We start from the raw sequence: 18578 nt of genomic DNA, 5'->3' as shown, positions 1-18578 counted from the left end.
GGCGCTATGTAAATACAGCATTTTAATCATTTTTTCTTGCCTGTTACTGGCCCCTTGGATGCCTCAGAATAATAAGACTCTAGTCTGTCATGGGTATAAATGCCTCATCCACATCAAAACTAACACTGGAATCCATATTTATCACAGTTGACTTATTGATATATTCTTTATAAGATCCAGTTTCTACATCATTTCCTCACACATTAAGTTACTGAGGACACCTGAAAGTTGCTCTTTAATAAATTCTTCATTAAAATCTTTAATGACAAAGTTTCATTCTACTTTTTCTCTTCTATTCCTCAATCTGGCAATTTGGCAGTCCTTCAGCTGGGTTTCCATAGCTTCCAGGTATGCTTTGAAGGCATCCATCTCTGCTGGTTGATCACTTGTGTTGGAATAGCAGGCAGACTAATTTTCTTTGCTCCGTCTCCAAAGCTATGACTTATAAGGTCACTGTGGCTTCTTTTATATTGTTCAATCGATGATAATGTGTTGTCATGTGCCTCCTTTACCCAATTATATATTGGTTCAACTCCTACTGCAAATGTGTTGAATACAAAACCAATAACAGTGCAGGACAACCCTCAAAATGAGCTCTAAAAGTGAAAATGTTAAATTGTCTCTCAATTAAATAATAATGTTGATCTGAGATGTGTGGATGAGTGTACAAACCATAAAATAAAATCTGAGATTATACTGACAAATGTTATATATGATTGAACAATGCCATAGGTGCAATATATATGGATTATGTTGTGGTTCCATTTTAGCTGTTGAAATTAAGAAGAAAGTAACTACTGTTATTGTTTGGATGAAAACTCATGGAGTTACCAAAATGGCTTGATCTTCTGTGAATCATTAGAGTTTTATACTTTTCGTCACTTTTTATGACATGAAGTTGAAAATGAAACAGTCAAGACTCATTGGACTAATGTTTCAATGATTTATTTTGGTTGAATATAGTAACATCTATCTGTTTAATCGAAATTTGAGTTTTATTGGTAGCACAGTAGATGCTTCATTGATCTCATGTTTTTGGATGTACAGTATATTCAGGCAGGAATAAACTGAAACACAAAAAACATTCTGGGGTCATTGATTCTCACATGTGACGGACCAGAAAGCCACTGAAGTTGGTTTGGCATGATCCCCAAACATGAGTATTTGCACCCAGGCGTACAAAAACCTGATCACCTTCCTTCAACTGCAGGAATGCTGCATTTCCTCCATTATCAGCTGAGTCATTGCTTGATTTGTGATCAGTTGTCATGACAATGGTCTCGCAGTTCTTCATCAGGAACAGCTTTGATGGATGTTGTCCTCCAGCATGATAGAAGAAGGTAAAATAATACAGACCTGCAACAGGTGCACTGAAGATACCTGCAGAAACAAAATGGGATTTTTCAAATATTAAAAGTTTTTGAAAAACTCTGAAAGACCTAGGGTTAAAAAAAACTGAATCAGAAATGAAATTAGCACTAAAATGCATACAAATCTTACCAAGTGTATAGAAGCACCATTTTTTATTTTTATTCTTCATAATTTTCAAGTCATATATTATTTATATCTTTATTGTAACATAGTAAATTATTATCACAATAGATCGTACCCAACACCTGTTTTTTGAGTTTAAATAACTTCAAATAAGATAAAATGACAATACCTGCATAAACACATGAAGACATAAATATTGTTAATACTGTAGAAACCTATAACATACTGATTATATGTTGGGTTTTCAAAGCTTTGTTTATCTTTAGGAAGATCTTGTTGCAATATCATTTGCAGAAAGTTCTGATCATGTCTCTCTTTAAAGCTGCATTAATTACTTTGTTTGGCTTCTGGGGGGCAGTAGAAATCTACAACAAGCTGAAAAACAAAAGCCTCCGATATGAAGTGGTTATAGCCAAGAAGTGCCTATTACACATCCAGCATACATGGAGCAGTATTAACATGTATTTTGGGTCGGGTTTCTGGCTATCTGATGAGTGAAAGTCCAATATTAACTCTCTTTTTTAGCTCTATAACTTTCTAGATGCTCTTTGTTTACCAGCTAGCCAGTAGCCACTACCCTTTTTTCTCTGCAGTTTAATGCAGATGTAAGCAGTGATAAGACTAACAATAAATCTCTGTCACTATGACTGACCGCTTTCACCTTACATGAAGTTAAAATATTCATCGTTGATGTAAAAAACATTAATTACTCAATTTTTTTGTTTCAGAATATAGTTGAGTTTTATTAGTCTAGAATTGCACTGGTTATTAGTAAATCCAAAGCTTCAGAAACTGTGACAAGCCATGAAACTAACCAAATCAAACCAAACAATCAAATAGGTGATTATGATTGGGGCATTATATAATGATCTTACCTGAGCAGCTATTGTAGGCATCACCAATGTTTGTAATCACCTTGTTGTAAACCAGAGTTCTGTCCATGCTGAAGGGTCCATGGGCCCCACTGTATTCTGCCACAGCTGTGAATGCCACCATGATGCTCTCTATATAAAACAAAACATTCTCATTATCATATTTTGTAAATGTATTTCTTTTCTATATCTTGTCTTGTGTATTTTATCAAAATACAAACATTGCTTAAAGAGAAAATTACTCATTAAAATCTTTAATGAGAAAGATTCTTTCTACCTTTTCTCTTCAGTCCCTCAATGTGGATTTGGCTGTCCTTCAGCTGGGCTTCCATGGCTTCCAGGTATTCTTTGAAGGCATCCATCTCCGTCAGTTGATCACTTGTGTTTGGGTAGCTGGCAGACTGATTTTCTTTTTCTCCGTCTCCAAAGCTGTGACTTGTGTGGTCACTGTGTCTGCTTTTATATTCTTCAGTCGATGATAATGTGTTGTCACATGCCCCCCTTATGCAATTATAAAGTATCTGTGGTGGTTCTCTGTTCCTGGCTGATTTCTGAATAATTTCCTCAGGAAAACGTGGGCTGGAACCAAGTTGTTAACTGGTTTGCAAAAGATTTACCAAGTATTGAGCAAAACAGAAGCAGGAATTGAGCCTCCTTTACCCAATTATAAAGATCGCCAGGGGACAACCTCACAGGTGCTTTCATGGCTTTTAGACTCTTGACTTGTGTCGTTTGACATTCAACACAGCTATTGCTCAATCAGTCTTCCGCAACTGCGTAAACAAATTGGAGTGGGGTTGTTTATTTCAATAACTTTTGAATCGGCAAAGTAATACATATTTTCCTCTGAGATGCAGTGGGAGTATAAAGTACAATAAAATGGAAATTGCCTAATCAGTTTAAGTACAAGTGCCTCAAAATGGTACTTAAATCAATCCTTACAGTAGTTACTTTCTACTGTTGGGCTGCAGAATTAAAGCATTTTCAGTTATTGCTGTTGCTTAATCAATCTCACTGATCACTTGTGTTGGAATAGCAGGCGGACTAATTTTCTTAATAATATTTCTTGATTTGCAGATTAAATAGTGAAACAAATATATATAATCATCTTATAAAATATGAGTTGTTCTTATAAAACTACCCACGAACTATAAAGCTGCAACATTAAAATGCTGCTTACACATTACATGTAAGTACATTCACATATACAGTACATACATAAATATCTACACACACATCCACATATAAGACAGCTGAACTAAACCACAGTATGATACACAGAACAGATGTTACCAACATGAAGTGAAGAACAAGTGATCATGAGTTGTTCTCCAAATTAAAAGAAAACATTTGTTGGTCCATGCACTCTAGAATGACCAGTACTTCCAGGAAATTGTGATTTTGCAATCGCAATTGTTAACGCAAATTCAAGAAATCTATGCAATATTTGCGAGAGCTTGCAATTTTGCTAAATTACCCCAACTTTTCCGCATGAAATGGCCAAATCAACAGCGTGCTTGTGATTTGGACCAATTGTCGCATTTTGTGTTGTGGTAACTTATGTCATCACAGTGCATTCATGTAGAAGATGGACAAATACACTATACTTTTATGATGATGGATTTATTTTAATGGCATTATTGGATGATTTTATTGGGTACTAATGTTGAGGTGAAAGTTTATTTAATAAAGGCTTATAAATGGAACTCAAATACAGTATTTTCTTTTTATATAACTTTGAGCCTGTTGTTCTCATATTCAGAGAATAAATTAAAACATTAGCACTGAAATATAGGTGTTTCTGTGATATGCAGTATGCTTTTTATTTTTTATCAAAGGAAGTGATTACATATGACTCTTCATTTGTAGAAGTTTAATAAAAGCTGTATTATTTTCCTTTGCATGCAATTTTTCTCAATTCCCACAATTTCACCACAATAAGAACACATAAAGCACTGCAAATTGTATTGCAATTTTTGAGAAAAGCTGCTGCAAAATCAAACATTTTTGGCTACAACAATCACCAAAAAACTCCTGGAGAAATTCTGGAGGGACTGAATGACACACAGAAGCTTTTGCTGATCTGATGCCTCTATCAGCAGCTGTGAGAAAGCCGACATCATTCGTCTGTTCTCTCCATAATCCTTATGAATCGCTTCTAAAATCTGATTTCTTTTCGCACGTAGTGGGGGGCTTGTCAGACAGCTTCAGGAAGGAAGGGAGGCAACTTACCACTTATTCAGAAACTTGGGTTTGTTGCGTTCCGTTGAAAAATGATAGGGTGTTTCTTCATACATTGTACTAATTTGTTTTTCTTTCTGATAAACACCTGTTTAACAAAGATGTGTGATCATCAAAGAATGTGCTGTCAGGAGATGAGCTGCAGTAACCAACACTGGATGGACCGGTTGTTGAGAATCACTGATTTGACACAAAATCCATGCACAATTTCACACATGAGCACACAAAACAGAAGCAGCCCATGAGCCATGATCCATAAAAACACCCTAAAACACCCTTATCATGTCTATCAATCATGTTACATGCTTTACTGGACATTTGATTTTATGTATTTCTTATATAATTCATTGCAGCATTAGAAATGCTACTGGTTATTTCATACATGTATACATATAGCCTGAAAGACCTCCATCAGGTATGTACTGTATATATAACTATGAAGATCATAAAGACTGAAACATTGTGATCTAATAAATTTTCCAGTAGTGTGTGGGAGCTCTTCTCATTGTTTTCAAGTTGAGTTTTATTGTTCACATTTTTCTGAGAAATTGTACTTGAGTCAGTCAACACTGATCTTGTGCAATCAGCAGTAAAAATATTTCTTGATTTGCAGATTAAATAGTGAGACAAATATATATAATCATCTTATAAAATATGAGTTGTTCTTATAGAACTACCCACGAATTATAAAGCTGCAACATTAAAATGATGCTTACACATTACATGTAAGTACATTCACATATACAGTACATACATAAATATCTACACACACACCCACATATAAGACAGCGGAACTAAACCACAGTATGATACACAGAACAGATGTTACCAACATGAAGTGAAGAGCAAGTGATCATGAGTTGTTCTCCAAATTAAAAGAAAACATTTGTTGGTCCATGCACTCCAAAATGACCAGTACTCCCAGGAAATTGTGATTTTGCAATGGCAATTGTTAACGCAAATTCAAGAAATCTATGCAATATTTGCGAGAGCTTGCAATTTTGCTAAATTACCACAACTTTTCCACATGAAATGGCCAAATCAACAGCCTGCTTGTGATTTGGACCAATTTCTGTTGTGGTAACTTATGTCATCACAGTGCATTCATGTAGAAGATGGACAAATACACTATACTTTTATGATAATGGATTTATTTTAATGGCATTATTGGATGATTTTTCCTTTGCATGCAATTTTTCTCAATTCCCGCAATTTCACCACAATAAGAACACATAAAGCACTGCAAATTGTATTGCAATTTTGAAGAAAAGCCGCTGCAAAATCAAACATTTTTGGCTACAACAATCACCAAAAAACTCCTGAAGAAATTCTGGAGGGACTGAATGACACACAGAAGCTTTTGCTGATCTGATGCCTCTATCAGCAGCTGTGAGAAAGCCGACATCATTCATCTGTTCTCTCCATAATCTTTATGAATCGCTTCTAAAAACTGATTTCTTTTCGCACGTAGTGGGGGACTTGTCAGACAGCTTCAGGAAGGAAAGGAGACAACTTACCACTTATTCAGAAACTTGGGTTTGTTGCGTTCTGTTGAAAAATGATAGGGTGTTTCTTCATCCATTGTACTCATTTGTTTTTCTTTCTGATAAACACCTGTTTAACAAAGATGTGTGATCATCATCAAAGTAAATATTAAATAATATTAAATAAAACAGCTTACAGAAATATATCTCTACTTCCAAGGAAAATCAAGTTTTCTAGACTGCTTTCAGTCTGTTGCCCAGTGGTAGAAAGAAACTACTATAAGAATTGTCTCAAGTACAATTTTGAAGCACTTGTACTTTAACTGATTAGGCTATTTCCATTTTATTGTAATTTACACTTCCACTGCATCTCAGATGAAAATATTTCTTACTTTGTTTTCAAACGTTATACAAATCAGCTTATGAAATAGCTGTTGAATAGCATTGTTTGTGTTAAACAATGAGGTGGGAGTTGCACCAACCTGTTTACTCAAGAAACAGAAGACTGGTTGAGCAATAGTTATGTTGAATGTCAAACAATGGTCAAGCCTGAGCTCTCCCAGAAGCCACAAAATTTTGGATTTGGGGGCTCTTGAAAAACTGGTAGTTGATTAGTCAGTTCATCGATTAGTCGATTGACAGAAAAGTAGACGCCAGCTATTTTGCTAATTGATTAATCGTTTTTTTTTGTCATTTTCTCCAAAATTCTCTGGTTCCAGCCTCTCAAATGAATATAATACGAATGAATATTTTCTGGTTGATCTCCTGTGACTATAAACTGAAAATCTTTGGATTGTGGACTGTTGGTCGGGACAAAACAAGACATTTAAGGATGTTATCTTGGGCTTTGGGAAAAAGAAATCAACATTTTGTATAGACCAAACAACTAATTTGAGATTATCCACAATGAAAATAATCGTTAGCTGCAATCGTATATATTTGTAAAACCTTTGAATCTGTAAGGTGAGAAATATTTTTACTGTTGATTGCACAAGATCAGTGTGATCTTCTTAGCCAGTGTGGTGTGGCTAAGAAGATATCAACATAAATTTCTCAGGAAAGTGTGGGAGTAGTATCAGCTTTACTGGTTTGCAGTAGATTCACCAAGCGTTGAGCAATAGCTGTGTCAAAAGTCAAACAACCATACAAGTCAATAAATCAGAGTTCAAACTCTTACATAAAGAATGAGGCTGGCGATTTTCTATATTTTTCTTATTGTAGAAGTAAAAAACATCACAGTCAATCAAAAGACATGAGGGAGCTGGGGTGCATGTAACCATGAAGTCAAAATCCAAAGCACAATCCAAAGTTACATCTGCATTAAACTGCAGAGAAAAATAAGTAGTATCTACTGGCTAGCTGGTAAACAGAGAGCACCTAGAAAGTTAAAGAAAAAAACAATATTTTCCTAAGGTGTTGATGGAGACCAAACCGGAGCTGAAAAACAGAGTTAATGTTGGACTTTCATTCATCAGATAGCCAGAAACCCAACCAACTTTGTTACAATAAATACATGAATAAAATATGACTTGAAAATGATCAGTAATACAAATAGAAAATGATACTTCTATACACTTGGTAAGATTTGTATGCATTTTAATGCTAATTTCATTTCTGATTCAGTTTTCTTTGGACCAGTTCTATGTTTTGTGTACTTTCAATTTGATCCAATCTTCAGTGCGCCTGTTGCAGGTATTTATTATTTTACCTTCTTCTATCATGCTGGAGGACAACATGCATCAAGGCTGTTCCTGATGAAGAACTGCGAGAGCATTGTCATGACGGCTGATGACCAAAGTTTCTCCGGGTTCGGCTATGACACAGCTGATAATGGAGGAAATGCAGTATTTCTGGAGCTGCGGAAAGGAGATCAGGTGTATGTGTACCTGGGTGCAAAAACTCATGTTTGGGCAGCTGAGAGACGTATCACCTTCAGTGGCTTTCTGGTCCGTCCCATGTGAGAATCGAAGACTCCAGAATGGTTTTTGTGGTTCAGTTTATTCCTGTCTGAATATACAGTATGTCCAAAAACCTGAGATGAATGAAGTATCTACTGTGCTACCAACAAAACTCAAATTTCGATTAAACAGATAGATGTTCGAAACATTAGTCCAATGAGTCTTGACTGTTTCATTTACAACAATGACTAAAATATAAAAATCTAATGATTCACAGGGAATCAACCCTTTTATTTTGGATACTCCATGAGTTTTCATCCAAACAATAACAACAACAAAAAACAAATAAAATGTAAAGTTCCTTTCTTAATCTCAAAAGCTAAAACGGAGCAACAACATAATCCACATATATTTCACATATGGCATTGTTCAAATCCAATATAATCTCAGATTTTATTCTATGGTTTGATCATTCATCCACACGTCTCAGATCAACATACTGACAGGAAGGCTTTACATGTTTTACACTGTTTTACATCTTTTATCTCCATTGAGATTCTGAAAAAAAAGGTCCCAAAGCATAAATGCTCCATTTATTCCTGTACTATTATTTAATAAACCCAAGTGCAATTTTCTTATAATTCTGATGGATTCTCTGTAAGACTAATTATTGATAACAGTTGAACCAGCTCAGCAAAGTCTTAATTCTTTCCAGTGATGGTGTTTGATACAGTGATAACTATGATGGTCTACAGATTTTACAGGTCTGATAAGACATTGGAGTGCCCCATTAGCACCATATGATGATGTCAGAACAGGTTTGTCTGTAGACTCTGTAATCTTTGGCCTTCAAGCAGGTGAGGTGGATGTAGGTTTAAATGGACAGAACGAGCCACATCACACAGATATGAGGCAGCAACACCTGTAAATATAAACAGTCACCTGATAGTGACTGTTTAGATGTCTTAAAAGTCATAATTTCTGCTCCTGTTTGACATCAAACATGTTTTATTCGGGACAATGGAAGTAGAAGTAATATTGACATGAATTATTACTGCTGTATTATTGCCAATACAATATATATATGACTGCAAGTTAAATATAAATTAGTTGATATGGCACAACAAGTCCAAATGTCATTTACTATAAAGATATTGATAAAGCATCATTAAGTTAACCATTTCCACACTTTGTCCTCTTAAGTTCTTTGTCTGAACGCACTAAAAGCATTCAGTTGTCCATCTAGCTAATGTCAACAGCTTTTTGATTAAGATGATGAGATTTAGGAATATTTTACCAAAACTGAAATACTGTAAGATGGGACTGTTACCACAGTTACCACTGTAGAAATACTGCAGAGCCTAATATTTATAACTGTATCTGCTCATGTATACAGACAGCTTTTCTCATAACATTTACTGGTGTCAGGAGACATTAACACTTTTGGACACATCCAGTTTGTTGTAAAGACATGTAGGAAAACCCAAATCAAAATGAACAACAAAAAACAAAGACAATTCTGATTCTCAAGGCAGTAACTACAAATAGACATATCACTGACAGTTTTTATGTGCTTTACAGCAGCTGTTGATTGGCCCAAACCTCAGGAAGCTCATGGCTGTCGATCAATACATGAACAGGCTTCTTGCCTACTACTCCTCTTGTACCGGGGCTCCAAGCTAACATTAGCCGAGAATGCAGGTAAAGGGTTTGGTGGAAAAACAGAGAAGAGAGAGGGAGGGGAGGAAGGAGAGTAGCTCGCTTTTGAGTCTCATGCTAGCACTAGCTTGGTTTCCAGAACTTGCATATTGTGGCTTTAAAAAAAAGAAGCAAATATTCTTCTATTGTAGAGGATGTAAGGGTGTAAGTATAATAGTACGATTCTAGATCATTATGAATTTATGTAGTTAAATCTACTATCTATTTAATCTTTTAGCATGCCTAGTGTACCCTAATATATAGGCTACAGTATGTTATCCATTTCAATATGTATTCAGATTAAATGTACTGTATTCATGGTTTAGTTTGAGATGGTACAATAATTATTACAATAACAACTGAAGATTAATAAATATCTTTTTACACCCATTACTGTCCTAACCAACTATAACAACAAGAGGGAGCTGCTCTTACATCAGACTTTCAGAGGGTGCAGAGAGCAGGGTTTAGTCACCAAAGAAAGGAAAAGAGACAATGTAAAAAGTTTTTTTTTATTTTGCATTTATTGTTCTGAAGATGTTCACAAACTCTACTTTCATCAAAAGTTGCTTGATCTGTACGATTATTTTTGACGTTTTTTTTTTCAATCAGTTTTTTATATATTGATAGTTGAAATTCACGTTTATGGCACAAAATCATACAAAAGCGTTTCAAAGAGCTTTACAAAGTGATAGAGCAGTAGGTAGACATGTTCATCTTATTTGAGCCAAGATGATTATACTTTTGAATTTTCATATCAGCACATGCCTGACAACAGTGTCACAATCTAGAGGAACTGGTTTTACAAACATTACTATTATTGCACGAGTGTCTCTCCTCTGGATATAACCATAATGTAAATGTGTGATGTCTGATCATCTACACAGTGAAGAGGAGAAAACCACCGAAGGTCGTGTGTGCATTATGGTTATCAAACACTCTGCCGTTCTCCCACAGTTCCAAGTGCACCTTATCGCCAGCAACCAGTTGCAGAACAGCATTATTACTGGTAGTGTCTGAGGTGTCAGCTCCACAGAAATCAAAGGTTGAAACCTGAAGGACGCAATTCTTCATTAAAATGGCCCCTGTGTTATGATTGTTGTAGCCATAGGTGTTGAAGCTGAAGTAGTCGAAACTGTTCACTGGTGCTGTGAAGATCCCTGCAACAATGCAAAAACAAGCAGATTCAAGAAGTTTTACTCAAATTACAAATAGGTTTGAGTTTTATTGTTCACATTTTTCTGAAAGGCAGGGGCAAACCTTAGTGTGTGGAGCCAAAGAATTGTATTTTTTCAGAACCAGAGTTAGCTAACAGGAGACTCATAATATTACCAATTCATTTATGATTGAGAATAGTCAACAGAATATAAGCTGCAATGTTTTTCCTTTATTTATAGTAAATATAATGTTACTTAGAGTTAGTTGGCCCAAACAATTGAATTTTGACTCAATCAATGAAACTATGTCCATTGTGCAACTTAAAGCATCATTAATGAAGTTCAATATTCACTCTCCTTTTAGCTCTATTTTGGTTTTTACTAACTCTTGAGGCAAATATCTGTCTCTTTAGCTATTAGATGCTTAACTATGTTCCTCAGTCACTGTCACTTTGTCTGCCTGCCATTTGGTGCTGTGCAGGTAGGGTACAATCAGTTTATCAGAGCCTTTTGCTGAAGAAGCTGCCTGATTCTACTGGAAACAAGGTTTATGAGAGTTGCTTTTTGGGCCACAAAAACCAAAACAATGATCCAAAATAGACGAAACAAAGAACTGGGAAGAACAAAACAGCCGGCGGATAATTATCTGTGGGCTCGTGAATGAAGCCGACAACTTTCACAGTACACTTTGTTATTTGATCCACTGTTAACATCAAAATATTGATTAGTGCTGCTTTAAACACAAGAACACAGTAGAGACCTGAGTCAAACAGCATTAGCAAACACACACACACAAACACACATCTTCATTGTAACAACAGCCAGTGTTCGAGAAGACCCTTTTGAAAACCAGGATCTTGTCTGTGCAGGGTCCTTTGTAAACCTCACCACCATTTGACAAAGAGGTGGAAAACGCAATCTTAGGAGCAGCTGTGTAACATTAAAACCCTCACAGACGAGAACACACACAGGTGGCAAATTTTACAATTCTTCAAACTTCCTCTAACACTACAACTCAGATTCCCACTAATGGCTGTTATTTCTCCTCACTGGGCAAGACACTGAACCCCAAATTGTTCCCAATGGCTGTGCCAGCGTTCATGAGAGTTGGTGTGAATGTGCATTAGATTAGATCCTGATGAGCAGGTTTGCACCTTGCATGGCAGCCTCTCCCATCAGTGTATGAATGTGTGTGTGAATTGGTGAATGTTGACATGTATTGTAAAGCGTTTTGAGTGGTCGGAAGTCTAGAAAGGCGCTATGTAAATACAGCCCTTTAATCATTTTTTCTTGCCTGTTACTGGCCCCTTGGATGCCTCAAAATAATAAGACTCTAGTCTGTCATGTGTATAAATGCCTCATCCACATCAAAACTAACACTGGACTCCATATTTATTACAATTAACCTGTTGATATATTCTTTATAAAATCCGGTTTCTACATCATTTCCTCACACATTAAGTTACTGAGGACACCTAAAAGTTGCTCTTTAATAAATTCTTCATTAAAATCTTTAATGACAAAGTTTCATTCTACTTTTTCTCTTCTATTCCTCAATCTGGATTTGGCAGTCCTTCAGCTGGGTTTCCATGGCTTCCAGGTGTGCTTTGAAGGCATCCATCTCTGCTGGTTGATCACTTGTGTTGGAATAGCAGGCAGACTAATTTTCTTTGCTCCGTCTCCAAAGCTGTGACTTGTAAGGTCACTGTGGCTTCTTTTATATTGTTCAATCAATGATAATGTGTTGTCATGTGCCTCCTTTACCCAATTATATAGAACCTGTGGTGATGCTCTATCCCTGGCTGACACCAAGTTGTTATTTCACACACAATTGTGTGTTTTCTTCTGTTGCACAAAACAAGTAAGGACATATGTCATATGATTAGGAAATTTTTATTCAGATTCAAATATCTCAATAACTATTTCATGGACTGCCATGAAACTCTGCAGAGACATTCATGGTGTCCAGATAATGATAAGGAATGAATGACTGTGGTGATCCCCTGACTTTTCCCATATAGTCCAACATTTCAGTATTTCACCGTCAGGTTCACATAAGAATATGGATGTTTCTTGTTTACCGGTTGAACTCTAATACAGAAGGAAAAAAGATTTTTGTAGAGAGACAAATCATTGAAACCACAACACTCTCTGCCTTTAAACTTGTGCTTTAATGACCTACAAGAGCTTTCTGAACTACATCAGCTCTCACATGAAGGAAAAATAGTGAAGAAAACCACAGCTGGACACAAAATATTATGAATATTACCATAAATGATGATGAACATTGTTGTTATTCATAATATTCACTTTCCTAAAATATATAATTACATAGCTCATTTACTAAACTAATCACTAAAATTAACAGGTAAAACAGCAGAATAATTGTTTTAACTACATGCGCTTTTTATGGGTCTTTACATCATTTTGGTTCAACTCCTACTGCAAATGTGTTGAATACAAAACCAATAACACTACAGGACAACCATCAAAATAAGCTCTAAAAATGAAAATGTTAAATTGTCTCTCAATTAAATAATAGTACAGGAATAAATGGGACATTTAAGTTTTGGGATCTTTTTTCGGAATCTCAGTGGAGATAAAAGATGTAAAACAGTGTAAAACATGTAAAACCTTCCTGTCAGTATGTTGATCTGAGACGTGTGGATGAGTGTACAAACCATAAAATAAAATCTGAGATTATACTGACAAATGTTCAGTAACAGGAAACTGACAGTGATACCAGACAACAAGTTAGATTTATATATGATTGAACAATGCCATAGGTGCAATATATATGGATTATGTTGTGGTTCCATTTTAGCTGCTGAAATTAAGAAAGGAACTTTATATTTTACTCATTTTTTGTTGTTGTTATTGTTTGGATGAAAGCTCATGGGGTGTCTAAAATGAAAGGGTTGATCTTCTGTGAATCATTAGATTTTTGTATTTTTCATCACTTTTTATGACATGAAGTTGAAAATGAAACAGTCAAGACTCATTGGACTAATGTTTCAATGATTTATTTTGATTGAATATAGTAACATTTACCTTTTTAGTCAAAATTTGAGTTTTATTGGTAGCACAGTAGATGCTTCATTGATCTCAGGTTTTTTGACATACTGTATATTCAGGCAGGAATAAACTGAACCACAAAAACCATTTTGGAGTCATCTATCATCACATGGGACGGACCAGAAAGCCACTGAAGCTAGTATGTCTCTCAGCTGCCCAAAGATGATGATTTGCACCCAGGTGCACAAACACCTGATCTCCTGCCTGCAACTGCAGGAATGCTACATTTCCTCCATTATCAGCTCCATCAGAGTCTGATTTGTGATCAGATGTTATGACAATGGTCTCACAGTTCTTCATCAGGGCCAGCCTTGACTTATGTTCTCCTCCAGCATGGTAGAAGAATGTAAAATAATAAACACCTGCAACAGGTGCACAGAAGATACCTGCAGAAAAGGGGATTTTATGAATGTTAAAGGTTTTTGAAAAGCTCTGAAAAACGTTGGATTAAAAAATCTTTTGTCTTAATGATTGAATCAAATTGAAATTATATGTTTTATTGCATAAAACACAGAACTGGTCCAAAGAAAATTGCATCAGAAATTAAATTAACACTAAAATGCATACAAATCTTACAAAGTGTATAGAAGTACCATTTTTATAATGGATCGTTTTCAGGTAATATTTTTTATATATTTATTGTAACATGCAAGCTGCATTAATTACTTTGTTTGGCTTCTGAGGGGCAGAAGAAATCTACAACAAGCTGAAAAACAAAAGCCTCCGATGTGAAGTGGTTATGTCTAAGAAGTGTCTACTACACATCCAGCATACATGGAGCAGTATTAAGATTTATTTTGGGTTGGGTTTCTGGCTATCTGATGGATGAAAGTCCAATGTTAACTCCCTTTTTTAGCTCTGGTTCAGTCTCCATCAACACCTTAGAAAAACATTGTTTTTTTCGTTAACTTTCTAGGAGCTCTCTGTTTACCAGCTAGCCACTATCTTTTGTTCTCTGCTGTTTTGTGCAGATGTAAGCAGTAATAAAACTGAACCAAGTTGTGCAATAAATCTCATAATGACTGACTGCTTTCACCTTACATGAAGTTAAAATATTTGTTGTTGATGTGAAAAACATTAATTACTCAAGTTTTTTGTTTTAAATTATAGCAAGTTTTATTGGTCCAGAATTGCACTGATTATCAATAAAACCCAAACCTTCAGAAACTGTGACAAGCCATGAAACTAACCAGATCAAACCAAACAATCAAATAGGTGATTATGATTGGGGCATTACATAATGATCTTACCTGTACAGCTATTGTAGGCATCACCAATGTTTGTAATCACCTCGTTGTAAACCAGAGTTGTGTCCATGTTGAAGGGTCCATGAGCCCCACCGTATTCTGCCAGGGCAGTGAATGCCACCATGGTTCTCTCTATATGAAACAAAACATTCTCATTATCATATTTTGTAAATGTACCTCTTCTCTACGTCATATCATGTGTATTTTATCAAAATACAAGCATTTCTTAAAGAGCACATTCTTCATTAAAATGATCAATTAGAAAGATTCTCTCTACCTTGAGCCATAGCTTCCAACTTGTGTTAGGATAGGAGGCGGACCAATTTTTTTCTCAGTCTCCAAAGCTGTCATTTGTATGGTCACTGTGGCTGCTTTTATATTGTTCGATCGATGATAATGTGTTGTCATGTGCCTCCTTTACCCAATTGCAAAGAATCTAAGAGGAATTCATTAACATTGACATCACAGCACTACTGTGCCAGCCTCGCAGATGCTTGCATGGCTGTAGACTCTTGACTTGTGTCATTGTTTGACATTCAACACAGCTATTACTCAATCAATCCTCTGCAATTGTGTCGGGGTGGGGTTGTATATTTCTATAACTTTTGAGTCAGCAAATATTTTCCCCTGAAATGCATTGGAAGTATAAAGTATAATAAAATGGAAATTGCTTAATCAGTTAAAGTACAAGTGCCTCAAAATTGTACTTGAGTCAGTTATCACTGATCTTGTGCAATCAGCAGTAAAAATATTTCTTGATTTGCAGATTAAATAGTGAAACAAATATATATAATCATCTTATAAAATATGAGTTGTTCTTATAGAACTACCCACAAACTATATAGCTGCAACATTAAAATGCTGCTTACACATTACATGTAAGTACATTCACATATACAGTACATACATAAATATCTACACACACATGCACATATAAGACAGCGGAACTAAACCACAGTATGATACACAGAACAGATGTTACCAACATGAAGTGAAGAGCAAGTGATCATGAGTTGTTCTCCAAATTAAAAGAAAACATTTGTTGGTCCATGCACTACAGAATGACCAGTACTCCCAGGAAATTGTGATTTTGCAATGGCAATTGTTAACGCAAATTCAAGAAATCTATGCAATATTTGCGAGAGCTTGCAATTTTGCTAAATTACCACAACTTTTCCGCATGAAATGGCCAAATCAACAGCCTGCTTGTGATTTGGACCAATTGTCGCATTTTGTGTTGTGGTAACTTATGTCATCACAGTGCATTCATGTAGAAGATGGACAAATACACTATATCATTATTTTATGATAATGGATTTATTTTAATGGCATTATTGGATGATTTTATTGGGTACTAATGTTGAGGTGAAAGTTTATTTAATAAAGGCTTATAAATGGAACTCAAATACAGTATTTTCTTTTTATATAACTTTGAGCCTGTTGTTTTCATGTTCAGAGAATAAATTAAACATTAGCACTGAAATCTAGGTGTTTCTGTGATATGCAGTATGCTTTTTATTTTTTATCAAAGGAAGTGATTACATATGACTCTTCATTTATAGAAGTTTAATAAAAGTTGTATTATTTTCCTTTGCATACAATTTTTCTCAATTCCCGCAATTTCACCACAATAAGAACACATAAAGCACTGCAAATTGTATTGCAATTTTTGAGAAAAGCCACTGCAAAATCAAACATTTTTGGCTACAACAATCACCAAAAAACTCCTGGAGAAATTCTGGAGGGACTGAATGACACACAGAAGCTTTTGCTGATCTGATGCCTCTATCAGCAGCTGTGAGAAAGCCGACATCATTCGTCTGTTCTCTCCATAATCTTTATGAATCGCTTCTAAAAACTGATGTCTTTTCGCACGTAGTGGGGGGCTTGTCAGACAGCTTCAGGAAGGAAAGGAGGCAACTTACCACTTATTCAGAAACTTGGGTTTGTTGCGTTCCGTTGAAAGATGATAGGGTGTTCCATTGTACTCATTTGTTTTTCTTTCTGATAAACACCTGTTTAACAAGGATGTGTGATCATCAAAGATTGTGCTGTCAGGAGGTGAGCTGCAGTAACCAACACTGGATGGACCGGTTGTTAGGAATCACTGATTTGACACACATTTTGTGCCCACAGTCAAAAAAAGAAGAAGAAAGAAATAGACAGTGCGGCCTATACTCTACATACATTGGCCAAAAATAAAAACATACATGGTAAATCAAAGTAAATATTAAATAATATTAAATAAAACAGCTTACAGAAATATATCTCTACTTCCAAGGAAAATCAAGTTTTCGAGACTGCTTTCAGTCTGTTGCCCAGTGGTAGAAAGAAACTACTATAAGAATTGACTCAAGTACAAAACAACTCAAGCTCCCAAAACAAGTGATCAACCAACAGAGATGGATGCCTTGAAAAAAAACTGTAAGATGTGGAAGCCCAGCTGATACAAGATAGAATGAAACTTTTTCATTAAAGATTTTAATATAAAACGTGCTCACTTACACAAGATATGATGTAGAAAAGAAATAGGATGATGAGAATGTTTTCTTTTATATAGAGAGAACCAATGTGGCATTCACTGCCCTGGCAGAACACGGTGGGTCCCATGGACCCTTTAGTGAGGACACAACTCTGGTTTACAACAAGGTGATTACAAACATTGGTGATGCCTACAATAGCTGTACAGGAAATCAAATTACCATCATAGCTTGTCCATACACAGTTTTTTAAGTTTGGAGGTTTATTGATAACCAGTGCAATTCTAGACCAATAAAACTTAAATTGAAAAACAATGAATATTTTAACTTCATGTAAGGTGAAAGCGGTCAATCTTAGTGACAGATTTATTGCACAAGTTGGTTCAGTCTTATCACTGCTTACATCTGCATTAAACTGCAGAGAAAAATAAGTAGTGTCTACTGGCTAGCTGGTAAACAGAGAGCACCTAGAAAGTTAAAGAAAAAAACAATATTTTTCTAAGGTGTTGATGGAGACCAAACTGGAGCTGAAAAACAGAGTTAATGTTGGACTTTCATTCATCAGATAGCCAGAAACCCAACCAAGTCTTGCTGGTGTTGTCATTTTATCTTACTTGTAGTTGTTTAAACTTCTGAAGTTTTCAAAAAAACATAGGTGTTGGATAGGATCTACTGTAATAATAATTAACTTTGTTACAATAAATACATGAATAAAATATGACTTGAAAATGATCAGTAATACAAATAGAAAATGGTACTTCTATACACTTGGTAAGATTTGTACGCATTTTAATGCTAATTTCATTTCTGATTCAGTTTTCTTTGGACCAGTTCTATGTTTTGTGTACTTTCAATTTGATCCAATCTTCAGTGCACCTGTTGCAGGTGTTTATTATTTTACCCTCTTTTATCATGCTAGAGGACAACATGCA

At 35.5% G+C, this 18578-nt stretch overlaps 2 protein-coding genes across 2 annotated transcripts; both read right to left on the bottom strand.

Annotated features, from left to right (window-relative positions):
* Positions 1-929: 929 nt before the first annotated feature.
* LOC122973885 (complement C1q-like protein 4) lies at positions 930-2974 on the bottom strand. Its single transcript, XM_044341688.1, has 3 exons — positions 2644-2974; positions 2370-2498; positions 930-1380 (listed from the first exon to the last, which is right to left on the bottom strand). The coding sequence occupies exons 1-3, from the start codon at positions 2726-2728 to the stop codon at positions 1103-1105; spliced, it is 492 nt and encodes a 163-aa protein (XP_044197623.1). The 5' UTR covers positions 2729-2974; the 3' UTR covers positions 930-1102.
* Positions 2975-13897: 10923 nt separating this feature from the next.
* On the bottom strand, positions 13898-15558 carry LOC122974354 (complement C1q-like protein 4). The gene is made up of 3 exons (XM_044342319.1): positions 15444-15558; positions 15170-15298; positions 13898-14305 (listed from the first exon to the last, which is right to left on the bottom strand). The coding sequence occupies exons 1-3, from the start codon at positions 15451-15453 to the stop codon at positions 14025-14027; spliced, it is 420 nt and encodes a 139-aa protein (XP_044198254.1). The 5' UTR covers positions 15454-15558; the 3' UTR covers positions 13898-14024.
* Positions 15559-18578: the final 3020 nt, after the last annotated feature.

This window comes from Thunnus albacares, chromosome 22, assembly GCF_914725855.1.
Source record: "Thunnus albacares chromosome 22, fThuAlb1.1, whole genome shotgun sequence".
Lineage (NCBI taxonomy): Eukaryota > Metazoa > Chordata > Actinopteri > Scombriformes > Scombridae > Thunnus > Thunnus albacares.
Note: the sequence above shows the minus strand (reverse complement) of the source record. Positions and strands in the feature narration are given on the sequence as shown.